At 45.0% G+C, this 19,634-nt stretch overlaps 1 protein-coding gene across 1 annotated transcript in view; it reads right to left on the bottom strand.

Annotated features, from left to right (window-relative positions):
- The window catches only part of LOC135545470 (START domain-containing protein 10-like), a 28,008-nt gene extending 9,934 nt beyond the window's left edge, over positions 1-18,074 (bottom strand). The window contains exons 1-2 of the mRNA XM_064973101.1: positions 17,629-18,074; positions 159-306 (exon numbers count right to left, since the gene is read on the bottom strand). Coding sequence (XP_064829173.1) covers positions 159-306; positions 17,629-17,775 — 295 coding nt within the window. The 5' untranslated portion in view covers positions 17,776-18,074. The remainder of the gene's footprint in view (positions 1-158; positions 307-17,628) is intronic.
- Between the last annotated feature and the right edge of the window lie 1,560 nt (positions 18,075-19,634).

The following is a 19,634-nucleotide window of genomic DNA, read 5'->3' as shown; positions in this document are numbered from 1 at the left end:
ATATCCTACATCTGACACTAACTCACAGGACTAATATCCTACATCTGACACTAACTCACAGGACTAATATCCTACATCTGACACTAACTCACAGGACTAATATCCTACATCTGACACTAACTCACAGGACTAATATCCTACATCTGACACTAACTCACAGGAGTAATATCCTACGTCTGCGTTGACAGTGAGCCTGCCGATATCGTGGGTGTCGATCATGTTGCTGTCCCATTTCTTCCGGTAGCTGGTGTCATGAAGGACGTCGTAAAGGGTCTCGGCAGTCACGTCCTTACACACGATCCTCATCTGAAACAACAAGTAAGAGACAACAATTGATCGAGGAATACAATTACGTAATAACCTCTACCGATAAACCCCGTTACCACGGTAACAACGTAGAAATGACTGCGTAACGACTTTGTTGCCACTACAGTTATTACTGTGTAGTCACATAGGACTGGCTTAGCTATGAATAGCATGGGTGGACTGACTCCTCTTCTCTGAACTGCGTTGTCTGAAGCTAGAACTGTCTTTGGTATCAATCAAGTTTAGAACGATGCATTTTTTAGGAAGAAACAAAAACAAGAGATCTGACACAGAAGCTGTTACTGTCTCTCTTCCAGAAGGATTTGATGTTGACACGTTGTTATGTGGAATGTTGCCCATAGATCAGTCCGTGTTTTTATGTAAACAATTACACTGTTGATAAAAGCAGGTGAGAAGACAGTACATCACCATAACGACAACAACATCTGAAGTTGAGGAAGCTCAATATATAATATCGCTGTAATATCCGTGTGACCACATGGAACCAACGGAATATACCTGAACCTACCCAAATTAATTCATTTACAATATGAGATATATTAGTTGAATTAATAATAAACTATATGAAGTGTTTCCTTTGAGATATTACGTAAGATTACAACCACCTTAATGCGCCCTGTTTCCATTATAGTGTACAGCATATTAAACTCCATCCAGTGTAGTGTACATCATATTAAACTCCATCCAGTGTAGTGTACATCATATTAAACTCCATCCAGTGTAGTGTAGATCATATTAAACTCCATCCAGTGTAGTGTACATCACATTAAACTCCATCCAGTGTAGTGTACATCAGGTTAAACTCCATCCAGTGTAGTGTACATCATATTAAACTCCATTACATTTACATTTACATTTAAGTCATTTGGCAGACGCTCTTATCCAGAGCGACTTACAAATTGGTGAATTCACCTTATGACATCCAGTGGAACAGCCACTTTACAATAGTGCATCTAAATCATTTAAGGGGGGGGGTGAGAAGGATTACTTTATCCTATCCTAGGTATTCCTTAAAGAGGTGGGGTTTCAGGTGTCTCCGGAAGGTGGTGATTGACTCCGCTGTCCTGGCGTCGTGAGGGAGTTTGTTCCACCATTGGGGGGCCAGAGCAGCGAACAGTTTTGACTGGGCTGAGCGGGAACTGTACTTCCTCAGTGGTAGGGAGGCGAGCAGGCCAGAGGAGGATGAACGCAGTGCCCTTGTTTGGGTGTAGGGCCTGATCAGAGCCTGGAGGTACTGCGGTGCCGTTCCCCTCACAGCTCCGTAGACAAGCACCATGGTCTTGTAGCGGATGCGAGCTTCAACTGGAAGCCAGTGGAGAGAGCGGAGGAGCGGGGTGACGTGAGAGAACTTGGGAAGGTTGAACACCAGACGGGCTGCGGCGTTCTGGATGAGTTGTAGGGGTTTAATGGCACAGGCAGGGAGCCCAGCCAACAGCGAGTTGCAGTAATCCAGACGGGAGATGACAAGTGCCTGGATTAGGACCTGCGCCGCTTCCTGTGTGAGGCAGGGTCGTACTCGGCGGATGTTGTAGAGCATGAACCTACAGGAACGGGCCACCGCCTTGATGTTAGTTGAGAACGACAGGGTGTTGTCCAGGATCACGCCAAGGTTCTTAGCGCTCTGGGAGGAGGACACAATGGAGTTGTCAACCGTGATGGCGAGATCATGGAACGGGCAGTCCTTCCCCGGGAGGAAGAGCAGTTCCGTCTTGCCGATTTTCAGCTTGAGGTGGTGATCCGTCATCCACACTGATATGTCTGCCAGACATGCAGAGATGCGATTCGCCACCTGGTCATCAGAAGGGGGAAAGGAGAAGATTAATTGTGTGTCGTCTGCATAGCAATGATAGGAGAGACCATGTGAGGTTATGACAGAGCCAAGTGACTTGGTGTATAGCGAGAATAGGAGAGGGCCTAGAACAGAGCCCTGGGGGACACCAGTGGTGAGAGCGCGTGGTGAGGAGACAGATTCTCGCCACACCACCTGGTAGGAGCGGCCTGGATGCAATCCAAGCGTGGGCCGCGCCGGAGATGCCCAACTCGGAGAGGGTGGAGAGGAGGATTTGATGGTTCACAGTATCGAAGGCAGCCGATAGGTCTAGAAGGATGAGAGCAGAGGAGAGAGAGTTAGCTTTAGCAGTGCGGAGCGCCTCCGTGATACAGAGAAGAGCAGTCTCAGTTGAATGACTAGTCTTGAAACCTGACTGATTTGGATCAAGAAGGTCATTCTGAGAGAGATAGCGGGAGAGCTGGCCAAGGACGGCACGTTCAAGAGTTTTGGAGAGAAAAGAAAGAAGGGATACTGGTCTGTAGTTGTTGACATCGGAGGGATCGAGTGTAGGTTTTTTCAAAAGGGGTGCAACTCTCGCTCTCTTGAAGACGGAAGGGACGTAGCCAGCGGTCAGGGATGAGTTGATGAGCGAGGTGAGGTAAGGGAGAAGGTCTCCGGAAATGGTCTGGAGAAGAGAGGAGGGGATAGGGTCAAGCGGGCAGGTTGTTGGGCGGCCGGCCGTCACAAGAAGCGAGATTTCATCTGGAGAGAGAGGGGAGAAAGAGGTCAGAGCACAGGGTAGGGCAGTGTGAGCAGAACCAGCGGTGTCGTTTGACTTAGCAAACGAGGATCGGATGTCGTCGACCTTCTTTTCAAAATGGTTGACGAAGTCATCTGCAGAGAGGGAGGAGGGGGGGAGGGGGAGGAGGATTCAGGAGGGAGGAGAAGGTGGCAAAGAGCTTCCTAGGGTTAGAGGCAGATGCTTGGAATTTAGAGTGGTAGAAAGTGGCTTTAGCAGCAGAGACAGAGGAGGAAAATGTAGAGAGGAGGGAGTGAAAGGATGCCAGGTCCGCAGGGAGGCGAGTTTTCCTCCATTTCCGCTCGGCTGCCCGCTCGGCTGCCCGCTCGGCTGTCCATCCAGTGTAGTGTACATCAGGTTAAACTGTTTACAGTAGACCTAGCTACAAGCCAATCACAGTGTATTATATTACAATGTAAACAAGCAAATAAATGGATTTTCCCCATTTCTCTGACTGATGACTGATGAATATACTATTCTGCCTGCATCACAGCAGCAGATTGGGAGAGGATCATGGGATAGCTGGGGGCCACAGCAGCAGATTGGGAGAGGATCATGGGATAGCTGGGGGCCACAGCAGCAGACTGGGAGAGGATCATGGGATAGCTGGGGGCCACAGCAGCAAATTAGGAGAGGATCATGGGATAGCTGGGGGCCACAGCAGCAGACAGTGAGAGGATCATGGGATAGCTGGGGGCCACAGCAGCAGATTGGGAGAGGATCATGGGTTAGCTGGGGGCCACAGCAGCAGACTGGGAGAGGATCATGGGATAGCTGGGGGCCACAGCAGCAGACTGGGAGAGGATCAAGGGATAGCTGGGGGCCACAGCAGCAGATTGGGAGAGGATAATGGGATAGCTGGGGGCCACAGCAGCAGATTGGGAGAGGATCATGGGATAGCTGGGGGCCACAGCAGCAGATTGGGAGAGGATCATGGGATAGCTGGGGGCCACAGCAGCAGACTGGGAGAGGATCATGGGATAGCTGGGGGCCACAGCAGCAGACTGGGAGAGGATCATGGGATAGCTGGGGGCCACAGCAGCAGAGTGGATAGGATAATGGGATAGCTTGGGACCTTCAAGCCTTTCCTTATGTTTGAGTTTGGGAGAGGATCATGGGATAGCTTGGGACCTTCAAGCCTTTCCTTGTGTTTGAGTTTGGGAGAGGAAGGAAGGACTAGGAGAGGTGTCGGTGGTCAGAAGTTGAGTGTTTGTATTCAACCATGAGGCTGCAACTGGAGTTTCCCTTAACACTTAGTATGGATACTCTCTTCATCGAGCATTATAAGCACATGTATAACACCTTGTTAGCTGCGTATAATGCATTATAATTCACAACTTAGTTTACTTTCCTGGTGCTCTCCATAGCTGAAGTAAATATGTTTATTTAGACTCTTCTGTGGTCAATGAGCTTTATTCTAATCAGTTATCGTCAGTTGGGGGGGGGGCAATTGGTCATTTGACTTCTGTAACAACAACATTGGCAGATCAAATACTGGACTCTTTGTGACTAAAGATTTAGGAAAAGACAGGATTCAAGATGAATGTGGAAACTACCGGACAAGAGATGATGCATTCAGTTCATTTTGACCCATTGTCATAAGGGTGGTAGAAAGTACAGGATAGGAATATTGTAAAGAAGGGTTAGTCGGTTCACGCCCGGGATAAGCATCCCACTTCCTTCCATTCTAAATCTTAGTAACTTTAGTTGATCAGTGTGCAGGGACGACGGTGCTGTATATAGCATGCCAGGTGCAACACGATCAGATACTGTGCGTCGGGTCAAGGTACCAAACGGCTCCATGTAACTCAATCAGTAGATAGCTGATGGTGAGTTAATAATTCACCATCACACCTCCCCCTCTGTCCAACCCCCGTCCGGGCCTGGCTTTCAACAGAAGGCTTAGTCACTCCTCATTTCCACTGCCTGGGTTGGCTCCTTTCGGTTAGGTTATGTCCCTCTGAATGGAACGTCGTCAATACCTCGACGCGTATGTTCTATTATTCAGGAGCCAAGAAGTGCATCACTGCCCCGGAAAGATTCATGCATTATAAAGAGATAGGTCTATCTAGCCATCGTCTCCTGTTATGTTGACGTTTGTGCTGGGTGTCGAAAATGATTTTCTCATTTATCCTTCTAAACAATCCATCATTCCTACCCTGTTTCTTCATTTTCCCCTCTTTATTTACCACATCTGGGTTCCCAACGGGGTCAGCTGGAGGTTCTTCAGTAAGGGCTGGTACCCTCTTGGCCTGGCAGCAGGGGGGAATCAGGTTTCCTCATTACTAGCTGCAAGCCATTACCACAGTTTTCCACTGTTCATTTTTCAAGGATGTCTCCTGGGTGGACGTTACCTCAGAGACCCAGACTGCCTTTCCTTTCTGACAGAGAGAAACCAGAGGTCGACAGAGGCATGGTCAGACCATCTACTATCTTGACTAGAACCCAAACATGTGATCATATTACTTCATTGCTCTCCTCTCTCTACACTGGCTTCCTGTTAAGGCTAGGGCTGATTTCAAGGTTTTACTGCTAACCTACAACACATTCAAATTGACTTTCTCCTTACTTATCTCTCCAAGTTGGTCCTGCCGTACATACCTACACATACGCTACAATCAGAAGATGCAGGTCTCCTTACTGTCCCTAGAATTTCTAAGTAAACTGGAGGAGGCAGGGCTTTCTGCTATAGAACTCCATTTTTATGGAATGATCTTTACTGAAGACTCATCTCTTCAGTAGGTCCTATGATTGAGTGTAGTCTGGCACAGGGGTGCGAAGGTGAACGGCAAGGCGCTGTCTCTGCCTGGTCGGTTCCCCTCTCTCCACTGGGATTCTCTGCCTGGTCGGCTCTCCTCTCTCCACTGGGATTCTCTGCCTAGTCGGTTCCCCTCTCTCCACTGGGATTCTCTGCCTGGTCGGCTCTCCTCTCTCCACTGGGATTCTCTGCCTCTGACCCTATTACGGGGGCTGAGTCACTGGCTTACTGGTGCTCTTCCATGCCGTGCCTAGGAGGGGTGCGTCACTTGAGTGGGTTGAGTCACTGGCTTACTGGTGCTCTTCCATGCCATCCCTAGGAGGGGTGCGTCACTTGAGTGGGTTGAGTCACTGACTCTCTGGGTTTTGAGTCCCCCTCGGGCTTGTGCAGTGGAGGAGATCTTCATGAGCTATACTCAGCCTTGTCTCAGTGTAGTAAGTTAGTGGTCTGTTGATATCCCTCTAGTGATGTGTGGGGGCTATACTCAGCCTAGTCTCAGGGTCTGTTGATATCCCTCTAGTGATGTGTGGGGGCTATACTCAGCCTAGTCTCAGGGTAGTAAGTTAGTGGTCTGTTGAAATCCCTCTAGTGATGTGTGGGGGCTATACTCAGCCTTGTCTCAGTGTAGCATGTTGGTGGTCTGTTGATATCCCTCTAGTGATGTGTGGGGGCTATACTCAGCCTAGTCTCAGGGTCTGTTGATATCCCTCTAGGGGTGTGGGGGCTGTGCTTTGACAAGGTGGGTGAGGTTATATCCTGCCTGGTTAGCCCTATCCGGGGTATCGTCGGTCAGGGCCACAGTGTCCCCCGACCCTCACTGTCTCAGCCTCCAGTATCTATGCTGCAATAGTCTATGTGCTGATGGGCTAGGGTCAGTCTGTTATATCTGGTGTAATTCTCCTGTCTTATCTGGTGTCCTGTGTGAATTTAACTATGCTCTCTCTAATTCTCTCTCTCCCTCCACTCCTGGAGGACCTGAGCCCAGGACGATGCCGCAGGACTACCAGGCCTGATGACTCCTGGCTGTACCCGGTCCACCTGGTCTGGGTGGAACCCTGACCTGTTCTCACCGGATGTGCTACCTTGTCCCGGACTTTCTCACTCTCACACACACACACACACACACACACACACACACACACACACACACACACACACACACACACACACACACACACACACACACACACACACACACACACACACACACACACACACACACACACACACACACACACACACACACACACACACACACACACACCTGCTGTCTTGACCTCTGAATGCTCGGCTATGAAAAGCCAACTGACATTTACTACTGACATACTGACCTGTTGCACCCTCAACAATCTGGCCTTAATGGCCAGGTCTCTTATAATCTCCACCCGGCACATAGCCTGGTTCCTCTCTAGGTTTCTTCCTAGGTTCTGTCCTTTCTAGGGAGTTTTTCCTAGCCACCGTGCTTCTACATTTGCATTGTTTACTGTTTGGGGTTTTAGGCTGGGTTTCTGTACAGCACATTGTGACATCTGCTGATGTACGAAGGGCTTTATAAATACATTTAGTCTTACCTCGGACTACAGTATAGCTGGCTTCTACAGAGGCATGGACAGATCACTGAGTCTTCACAGACAAGTGGGCAGTAGTGTTGTCTAGTGTGTTGAGGGTTCTGTTTCTGAATGACTTGTTTAGATCCTACTTTGTTACAGTATGCATCTACATAGGTTATATTGCTATACTGCTATATGACTATACTGCTATATGACTATACTGCTATACCACTACCCTGCTATATGACTATACTGCTATACCACTACCCTGCTATATGACTATACTGCTATATGACTATACTGCTATATGACTATACTGCTATACCACTACCCTGCTATACGACTACCCTGCTATATGACTATACTGCTATACCACTACCCTGCTATACGACTACCCTGCTATATGACTATACTGCTATACCACTACCCTGCTATATGACTATACTGCTATACCACTACCCTGCTATATGACTATACTGCTATATGACTATACTGCTATATGACTATACTGCTATACCACTACCCTGCTATACGACTACCCTGCTATATGACTATACTGCTATATGACTATACTGCTATACCACTACCCTGCTATATGACTATACTGCTATATGACTATACTGCTATATGACTATACTGCTATACCACTACCCTGCTATACGACTACCCTGCTATATGACTATACTGCTATATGACTATACTGCTATACCACTACCCTGCTATATGACTACCCTGCTATATGACTATACTGCTATATGACTATACTGCTATATGACTATACTGCTATACCACTACCCTGCTATACGACTATACTGCTATACGACTATACTGCTATATGACTATACTGCTAAACCACTACCCTGCTATATGACTATACTGCTATACCACTACCCTGCTATATGACTACCCTGCTATATGACTATACTGCTATATGACTATACTGCTATATGACTATACTGCTATACCACTACCCTGCTATACGACTATACTGCTATACGACTATACTGCTATATGACTATACTGCTAAACCACTACCCTGCTATATGACTATACTGCTATACCACTACCCTGCTATACGACTATACTGCTATATGACTATACTGCTATACCACTACCTTGCTATACGACTATACTGCTATATGACTATACTGCTATACCACTACCTTGCTATACGACTATACTGCTATACCACTACCCTGCTATACGACTATACTGCTATATGACTATACTGCTATACCACTACCTTGCTATACGACTATACTGCTATATGACTATACTGCTATATGACTATACTGCTATATGACTATACTGCTATACTACTATAATGTTATACCACTACCCTGCTATACGACTATACTGCTATACCACTACCCTGCTATACGACTATACTGCTATACCACTACCCTGCTATATGACTATACTGCTTTACCACTACCCTGCTATATGACTATACTGCTATACCACTACCCTGCTATATGACTATACTGCTATATGACTATACTGCTATATGACTATACTGCTATATTGCTATACTGCTATACTACTGCCCTGCTATACGACTATACTGCTATACCACTACCCTGCTATATGACTATACTGCTATATTTCTATACTGCTATATGACTATACTGCTATATGACTATACTGCTATACTACTGCCCTGCTATACGACTATACTGCTATACCACTACCCTGCTATATGACTATACTGCTATATGACTATACTGCTATATGACTATACTGCTATACCACTACCCTGCTATACGACTACCCTGCTATATGACTATACTGCTATATGACTATACTGCTATACCACTACCCTGCTATATGACTACCCTGCTATATGACTATACTGCTATATGACTATACTGCTATATGACTATACTGCTATACCACTACCCTGCTATACGACTATACTGCTATACGACTATACTGCTATATGACTATACTGCTAAACCACTACCCTGCTATATGACTATACTGCTATACCACTACCCTGCTATACGACTATACTGCTATATGACTATACTGCTATACCACTACCTTGCTATACGACTATACTGCTATATGACTATACTGCTATACCACTACCTTGCTATACGACTATACTGCTATACCACTACCCTGCTATACGACTATACTGCTATATGACTATACTGCTATACCACTACCTTGCTATACGACTATACTGCTATATGACTATACTGCTATATGACTATACTGCTATATGACTATACTGCTATACTACTATAATGTTATACCACTACCCTGCTATACGACTATACTGCTATACCACTACCCTGCTATACGACTATACTGCTATACCACTACCCTGCTATACGACTATACTGCTATACCACTACCCTGCTATATGACTATACTGCTATACCACTACCCTGCTATATGACTATACTGCTATATGACTATACTGCTATACCACTACCCTGCTATACGACTATACTGCTATATGACTATACTGCTATACCACTACCTTGCTATACGACTATACTGCTATATGACTATACTGCTATACCACTACCTTGCTATACGACTATACTGCTATACCACTACCCTGCTATACGACTATACTGCTATATGACTATACTGCTATACCACTACCTTGCTATACGACTATACTGCTATATGACTATACTGCTATATGACTATACTGCTATATGACTATACTGCTATACTACTATAATGTTATACCACTACCCTGCTATACGACTATACTGCTATACCACTACCCTGCTATACGACTATACTGCTATACCACTACCCTGCTATACGACTATACTGCTATACCACTACCCTGCTATATGACTATACTGCTATACCACTACCCTGCTATATGACTATACTGCTATACCACTACCCTGCTATATGACTATACTGCTATATGACTATACTGCTATATGACTATACTGCTATATTGCTATACTGCTATACTACTGCCCTGCTATACGACTATACTGCTATACCACTACCCTGCTATATGACTATACTGCTATATTTCTATACTGCTATATGACTATACTGCTATATGACTATACTGCTATACTACTGCCCTGCTATACGACTATACTGCTATACCACTACCCTGCTATATGACTATACTGCTATATGACTATACTGCTATATGACTATACTGCTATACCACTACCCTGCTATACGACTACCCTGCTATATGACTATACTGCTATATGACTATACTGCTATACCACTACCCTGCTATATGACTACCCTGCTATATGACTATACTGCTATATGACTATACTGCTATATGACTATACTGCTATACCACTACCCTGCTATACGACTATACTGCTATACGACTATACTGCTATATGACTATACTGCTAAACCACTACCCTGCTATATGACTATACTGCTATACCACTACCCTGCTATACGACTATACTGCTATATGACTATACTGCTATACCACTACCTTGCTATACGACTATACTGCTATATGACTATACTGCTATACCACTACCTTGCTATACGACTATACTGCTATACCACTACCCTGCTATACGACTATACTGCTATATGACTATACTGCTATACCACTACCTTGCTATACGACTATACTGCTATATGACTATACTGCTATATGACTATACTGCTATATGACTATACTGCTATACTACTATAATGTTATACCACTACCCTGCTATACGACTATACTGCTATACCACTACCCTGCTATACGACTATACTGCTATACCACTACCCTGCTATACGACTATACTGCTATACCACTACCCTGCTATACGACTATACTGCTATATGACTATACTGTTATACTACTATACTGCTATATGACTATACTGCTATACGACTATACTGCTATATGACTATACTGCTATACCACTACCTTGCTATACGACTATACTGCTATACCACTACCCTGCTATATGACTATACTGCTATATGACTATACTGCTATACTACTATACTGCTATATGACTATACTGCTATACTACTATACTGCTATATGACTATACTGCTATACTACTATACTGCTATACTACTGCCCTGCTATACTGCTACGTTGCTATACTGCTACCCTGCTATACTACTATACTGCTATATTACTACCCTGCTATACTACTACCCTGCTATACTACTACCCTGCTATACTACCACCCTGCTATACTACTACCCTGCTATACTACTACCCTGCTATACTGCTACCCTGCTATACTACTACCCTGCTATACTGCTACCCTGCTATACTACTACACTGCTATACGTCTACCCTGATATTCTACTATACTGCTACCCTGATGTACTACTATACTGCTATATTGCTATACTACTATACTGCTATACTACTGCCCCGCTATACTGCTATACTACTACCATGCTATACTTCTACCCTGCTAGACAAGGTAGCACGTCCAGTAAACAGGTCAGGGTTCCATAGCCGCAGTCATAACAGTTGAAACTGGAGCAGCAGCACGGCCAGGTGGACTGGGGACAGCAAGGAGTCATCATGCCAGGTAGTCCTGGGGCATGGTCCTAGGGCTCAGGTCCTCCGAGAGAGAGAAAGAAAGAGAATTAGAGGGAGCATACTTAAATTCACACAGGACACCGGATAAGACAGGAGAAATACTCCAGATATAACAGACTGGCCCTAGCCCCCCGACACAAAATATTGCAGCATAAATACTGGAGGCCCTGGACAGGACCAAACAGGAAGGATATAACCCCACCCACTTTGCCAAGGCACAGCCCCCACACCACTAAAGGGATATCTTCAACTACCAATGTACTAATCTGAGAACAGGCAGAGTTTAGCCTATGAAGACATCCCCCATGACACAAACCCAATACTGCTATACTGCTGTACTATACTACTATACTGCTATACTACACTACTGTACTGCTATACTATACTACTATACTGCTATACTACACTTCTGTACAGCTATACTACACCTCTACACTATACTGCTATACTATGATGCTATACTATACTACTATACTGCTATACTACACTACTATAATACACTACTATACTGCTATACTACTATACTGCTATACTACACTACTATACTGCTATACTACACCTCTACACTATACTGCTATACTATACTACTATACTGCTATACTACACCTCTACACTATACTGCTATACTATACTACTATCCCGCTATACTACACCTCTACACTATACTGCTATACTATACTGCTATACTATACTACTATACTGCTATACTATACTGCTATACTATACTACTATACTGCTATACTACAACTCTACACTATACTGCTATACTATACTGCTATACTACACTACTATACCGCTATACTACACCTCTACACTATACTGTTATACTATACTGCTATACTATACTGCGATACTATACTACTATACTGCTATACTACACCTCTACACTATACTGCTATACTACACTACTATGCTGCTATACTACACCTCTACACTATACTGCTATACTATACTGCGATACTATACTACTATACTGCTATACTACACCTCTACACTATACTGCTATACTATACTGCTATACTACACTACTATACTGCTGTACTACACCTCTACACTATACTGTTATACTATACTGCTATACTACACTACTATACTGCTATACTACACCTCTACACTATACTGCTATACTATACTGCTATACTATACTACTATGCTGCTATACTACACTACTATACTGCTATACTACACTACTATACTGCTATACTACACTACAATACTGCTGTACTACACCTCTGCACTATACTGTTATACTATACTGCTATACTACACTGTATTTCTATACTATACTGCTATACTATACGACTATACTGCTATACTACACTACTATACTGCTATACTATACTACTATACTGCTATACTATACTGCTATACTATACTGCTATACTACACTACTATACTGCTATACTACACTACTATACTGCTATACTACACTACTATACTGCTATACTACACTACTATACTGCTGTACTATACTACTATACTGCTGTACTACACCTCTACACTATACTGCTATACTATACTGCTATACTGTACTACTATACTGCTATACTACACTACTATACTGCTGTACTACACCTCTACACTATACTGCTATACTATACTGCTATACTATACTGCTATACTGCTATACTACGCTACTATACTGCTGTACTACACCTCTACACTATACTGCTATACTATACTGCTATACTATACTACTATACTGCTATACTACGCTACTATACTGCTATACTACACTACTATACTGCTGTACTACACCTCTACACTATACTGCTATACTATACTGCTATACTACACTACTATACTGCTATACTACACTACTATACTGCTGTACTACACCTCTACACTATACTGCTATACTATACTGCTATACTACACTACTATGCTGCTATACTGTCTTGCCTATGCCATTCGGCCATCACTCATTCATAGATTTGTATGTACATATTCTTATTAATTCCTTTACACTTGTGTGTATTATGTAGTTGTTGTGAAATTGTTAGATTACTTGTTAGATATTACTGCACGGTCGGAACTAGAAGCACAAGCTTTTCGCTACACTCGCATTAACATCTGCTAACCATGTGTATGTGACAAATAAAATTTGATTTGATACTACACTGCTATACTACTATACTACTATACCGCTTTAATATACTGCTATACTATACTGTAATACTACTGTACTGCTATACTACTATCCTGCTATACTACTATACTCTATACTACTACCCTTCCATACAATTATACCGCTATACTACTGTACAATATTACACTACTATACTACTACCCTACTATACTGCTATACTATGCTACTATACTACTACCCTACTATACTGCTATACTATGCTAATATGCTACTACCCTACTATACTGCTATACTATGCTACTATACTACTACCCTACTATACTGCTATACTACTACCCTTTTATGCTATTATACTGCTATACTACTGTACAATATTACACTACTATACTACTGCCCTACTTTAGTGCTATACTATGCTACTATACCACCACCCTGCTATACTACTATACTGCTATACTACTACCATGCTGTACTGCTACCCTGCTATACTCTAGTGCGGAATTAGGAGCCATCTGAATTCCAATCACAAACCTTCCGTGAAATATGAATTCCTCCTCTGGATGAGGATGTTAGGACATGAGAAGGATATGTTTTGGGAAACCCTATGAATTCTTGGTAAAGGAGAGCAACATTTCACTGCATAATGTTGCTGTGCCAAATGATCATAAATGAGAGGAAGCTCTCCTGCTAATAACTTAGGATTCTCTCTCTCGCTCCATCTCTCTCTCTCCATCTCTCTCTCTCTATCCATCTCTCTCTCCATATCTCTCTCTCTCCATCTCGCTCTCTCTCTCTCTCTCTCGCTCCATCTCTCTCTCTCCATCTCTCTCTCTATCCATCTCTCTCTCCATATCTCTCTCTCCATCTCGCTCTCTCTCTCCCCCCATCTCCCTCTCTCTCTCCACCTCTCGCTCCCTCTCTCTCTCCCAATCTCCCTCTCTCTCTCCCCATCTCTCTCTCCCTCTCTCTCTCTCCATCTCGCTCTCTCTCTCCCCCATCTCTCTCTCTCCCCCCATCTCTCTCTCTCTCTCCATCTCACTCTCTCTCTCTCTCCACCTCTCTCTCCCTCTCTCTCTCTCCCCATCTCTCTCTCCTTCTCTCTCTCTCCATCTCGCTCTCTCTCTCCCCCCATCGCTCTCTCTCCCCCCATCTCTCTCTCTCCCCCCATCTCTCTCTCCATCTCTCTCTCTCATCATTATATCATCATAGCCCTATTCACTAAACACCCAATGAGACATGAAACTCAGACTGAATAAACTGCTCTCGTATCAACAAGCATTTGCTGCAAGATGAGAAACCACTGCAGTTATTTATCTAGTGAGTGTTACAGTATAGGAAACGAGAGAGAGTATTAGAGCAGACACAGCAGTATGGGTAATGTAATGCTCCAGGGGTCTCTAAGGGGGTGGGCAGGAGAGAAACACAGCAGTATGGGTAATGTAATGCTCCAGGGGTCTCTAAGGGGGGGGGGCAGGAGAGAAACACAGCAGTATGGGTAATGTAATGCTCCAGGGGTCTCTAAGGGGGGGGGGGGCAGGAGAGAAACACAGCAGTATGGGTAATGTAATGCTCCAGGGGTCTCTAAGGGGGGGGGGGGGGCAGGAGAGAGAAACACAGCAGTATAGCTAATGTAATGCTCCAGGGGTCTCTAAGGGGGGGGGAGCAGAAGAGAAACACAGCAGTATGGGTAATGTAATGCTCGGGGGTCTCTAAGGTGGGTGGGGGGGCAGAAGAGAAACACAGCAGTATGGGTAATGTAATGCTCCAGGGGTCTCTAAGGGGGGGGGGAGAGAAGCACAGCAGTATGGCTAATGTAATGTTCCAGGGGTCTCTAAGGGGGGGGGGGGAAGAGAAACACAGCAGTATGGGTAATGTAATGCTCCAGGGGTCTCTAGGGGGAGCAGGAGAGAAACACAGCAGTATGGGTAATGTAATGTTCCAGGAGTCTCTAAGGGGGCGGGGGGCAGGAGAGAAACACAGCAGTATGGGTAATGTAATGTTCCAGGAGTCTCTAAGGGGGCGGGGGGGCAGAAGAGAAACACAGCAGTATGGGTAATGTAATGCTCCAGGGGTCTCTAGGGGGGGGCAGAAGAGAAACACAGCAGTATGGGTAATGTAATGCCCCAGGGGTCTCTAGGGGGGGGGGGGCAGGAGAGAAACACAGCAGTATGGCTAATGTAATGCTCCAGGGGTCTCTAAGGGGGAGGGGGGGGGCAGAAGAGAAACACAGCAGTATGGGTAATGTAATGCTCCAGGGGTCTCTAAGGGTGGGGGCAGGAGAGAAACACAGCAGTATGGGTAATGTAATGTTCCAGGAGTCTCTAAGGGGGGGGCGGGGGGCAGAAGAGAAACACAGCAGTATGGGTAATGTAATGTTCCAGGAGTCTCTAAGGGGGCGGGGGGCAGAAGAGAAACACAGCAGTATGGGTAATGTAATGCTCCAGGGGTCTCTAAGGGGTGGGGGGGCAGGAGAGAAACACAGCAGTATGGCTAATGTAATGCTCCAGGGGTCTCTAAGGGGGGGGGGGGGACAGAAGAGAAACACAGCAGTATGGGTAATGTAATGCTCCAGGGGTCTCTAAGGGGGGGGGGGCAGGAGAGAAACACAGCAGTATGGGTAATGTAATGTTCCAGGAGTCTCTAAGGGGGGGGGACAGAAGAGAGACACAGCAGTATAGGTAATGTAATGTTCCAGGAGTCTCTAAGGGGGGTGGACAGAAGAGAGACACAGCAGTATGGGCAATAGACTGCTCCAGGGGTCACTAGGGGGGACAGAAGAGAAACACAGCAGTATGGGTAATAGAATGCTCCAGGGGTCACTAGGGGGGGCAGAAGAGAAACACAGCAGTATGGGTAATAGAATGCTCCAGGGGTCACTAGGGGGGGACAGAAGAGGAACACAGCAGTATGGGTAATAGAATGCTCCAGGGGTCTCTCGGGGGGGGGACAGAAGAGAAACACAGCAGTATGGGTAATAGAATGCTCCAGGGGTCACTGGGGGGGGGGGGGAAACACAGCAGTATGTGTAATAGAATGCTCCAGGGGTCACTAGGGGGGGGAGGAGAAACACAGCAGTATGTATAATAGAATGCTCCAGGGGTCTCTCGGGGGGGGGGACAAAGAGAAACACAGCAGTATGGGTAATAGAATGCTCCAGGGGTCACTAGGGGGGGGGGCAGAAGAGAAACACAGCAGTATGTGTAATAGAATGCTCTAGGGGTCCCTCGGGGGGGGGGGGGGGGCAGAGGAGAAACACAGCAGTATGGGTAATAGAATGCTCTAGGGGTCTCTAAGTCAACTGTAGACTATTGAGATGCGAGAGACACTGACGGTATTTGTTATTATGTGCCACTAATATGGTTAAGAGACCAGCACATATTCTAATAACTCATGGTTGACTATGTTAACAGTTACCAGTGCATTACAAAGCCTAAACCCTGCTGCACTTAATGACCTACCTAATCATTACTGAATGCCATGGTATTCACAGAAGGTAAACCTTCATCTCAAGTCCAGCTACTCGAGTCTACTCCGGACACAATATCATGAATAAGGCTGTCTACAGTATTAATTGATGATTATATTGATTTAAACATTAGGAAGCGTATCATTATGTTTCCACACATTAGATTGGAACCTGTTCAGGTATTATCATATTTGTTGTATTTTAAGAAGCGCTACAGTAGTTGGGTTTCTCTAAGAAATCCCAAGTTCCACACTTCCAGTCTCCTCTTCTCTCCGCAGTGCGGAGCTTTCCCTTTAAGCACAGCAGCAGTCCTATCAGAAGGATGCTGTAGTAGCGACATACTTGCCTTTAGTTTCTGGATAGTTTTACACTCTTCATCCCTGCACCACACCGTCACGCTTCCCTTGTTGTAGCGCGCTGTCCATCCTTCGTGGTTTTCACATTGTTCCTTGAAAGAGGTAAAGTCTGTATCGTCTGGTATCTGAACGGGCATCTTCCCGTACCCGTCTTGTGATGTGGTTCAAATATATCGGTAGGAGATTGGCGACAGACAGAGTGGTAATCCCCTTCTTCCTTTATCTCTGTCAGCTCCCACTGCAATGCTGAGTTTGATGGTGATGGTAGATGTCAGCACAAAGTGCTTTCCAGGGGAAATTCAGTTCAAGTCCCAATAACAAGTAGCAGCGAATTTAATGGTAGAGCTATGACTAATTGACGAGGACTTTTCTCCGGAGTCCTGTTGATACTGGCACTTACTTTCTACAGGTGCGCCTCGGTCGTACTAATGTCCCCTGGCGCTCTCACCCCCTATCGTCGTCATAGTGGTGGAGCACGGTAAATAGATGGAGGCGTCACGTTACCGATATCCCGATTTCAGGTGCGGTAGTCCTAGACAACATGGCGCGCATTCAGTCAGACTGACAGATGAACAACAAGATCAGGTGTCATGATTTATGATGTAGACTAGAGGAGATTGTTTTCCATTCCCTCTGTGTTTATTTGATCTAATTGTCTGCTGGTGAGGTGAGGTGAAAAAGCGCTGCAATTTATCCAACAGCCTGTAATAAAGTTGTAATAACCCTATAAAAACATTTGTAATCACTTTATAATCACATTTTATTCATTTTGCATCTCTAAACGCATCACTATGCCCAGTAATGAGTTATTGTATATAAGAACAATGTTTTTTTTGGATACAACAGATTAGGCATATTATATATTATATATTATATTTTTTTCCATCTAAGTAACATTGCAAAAATCTGAAACTTCCTGTCCAAAAAAATGATGCAGAAAAATGTATCCATGCTTTTGTCACTTCTAGGTTAGACTACTGCAATGCTCGACTTTCCGGCTACCCGGATAAAGCACTAAATAAACTTCAGTTAGTGCTAAATACGGCTGCTAGAATCCTGACTAGAACCAAATAATTTGATCATATTACTCCAATGCTAGCCTCCCTACACTGGCTTCCTGTCAAAGCAAGGGCTGATTTCAAGGTTTTACTGCTAACCTACAAAGCATTACATGGGCTTGCTACTACCTATCTCTCCGATTTGGTCCTGCCGTACATACCTACACGTACGCTACAGTCACAATACGCAGGCCTCCTAATTGTCCCTAGAATTTCTAAGCAAACAGCTGGAGGCAGGGCTTTCTCCTATAGCTCCATTTTTATGGAATGGTCTGCCTACCCATGTGAGAGACGCAGACTCGGTCTCAACCTTTAAGTCTTTACTGAAGACTCATCTCTTCAGTGGGTCATATGATTGAGTGTAGTCTGGCCCAGGAGTGTGAAGGTGAACGGAAAGGCTCTGGAGCAATGAACCACCCTTGATGTCTCTGCCTGGCCGGTTCCGCTCTCTCCACTGGGATTCTCTGCCTCTAACCCTATTACAGGAGCTGAGTCACTGTCTTACTGGTGCTCTTTCATGCCGTCCCAAGGAGGGGTGCGTCACTTGAGTGGGTTGAGTCACTGATGTGATCTTCCTGTCTGGGTTGGCGCCCCCCTTGGTTTGTGCCGTGGCGGAGATCTTTGTGGGCTATAATCGGCCTTGTCTCAGGATGGTAAGTTGGTGGTTGATGCTATCCCTCTAGTGGTGTGGGGGCTGTGCTTTGGCAAAGTGGGTGGGGTTATATCCTTCCTGTTTGGCCCTGTCCGCGGGTATCATCGGATGGGGCCACAGTTTCTCCTGACCCCTCCTGTCTCAGCCTCCAGTATTTATGCTGCAGTAGTTTATGTGTCGAGGGGCTAGGGTCAGTTTGTTATATCTGGAGTACTTCTCCTGTCTCAAATCAAATCAAATTTTATTTGTCACATACACATGGTTAGCAGATGTTAATGCGAGTGTA

This window comes from Oncorhynchus masou, chromosome 9, assembly GCF_036934945.1.
Source record: "Oncorhynchus masou masou isolate Uvic2021 chromosome 9, UVic_Omas_1.1, whole genome shotgun sequence".
Taxonomy (NCBI): Eukaryota; Metazoa; Chordata; class Actinopteri; order Salmoniformes; family Salmonidae; genus Oncorhynchus; species Oncorhynchus masou.
The sequence above is the reverse complement of the archived record's forward strand: the minus strand, read 5'-3'. Positions and strand labels throughout refer to the sequence as shown.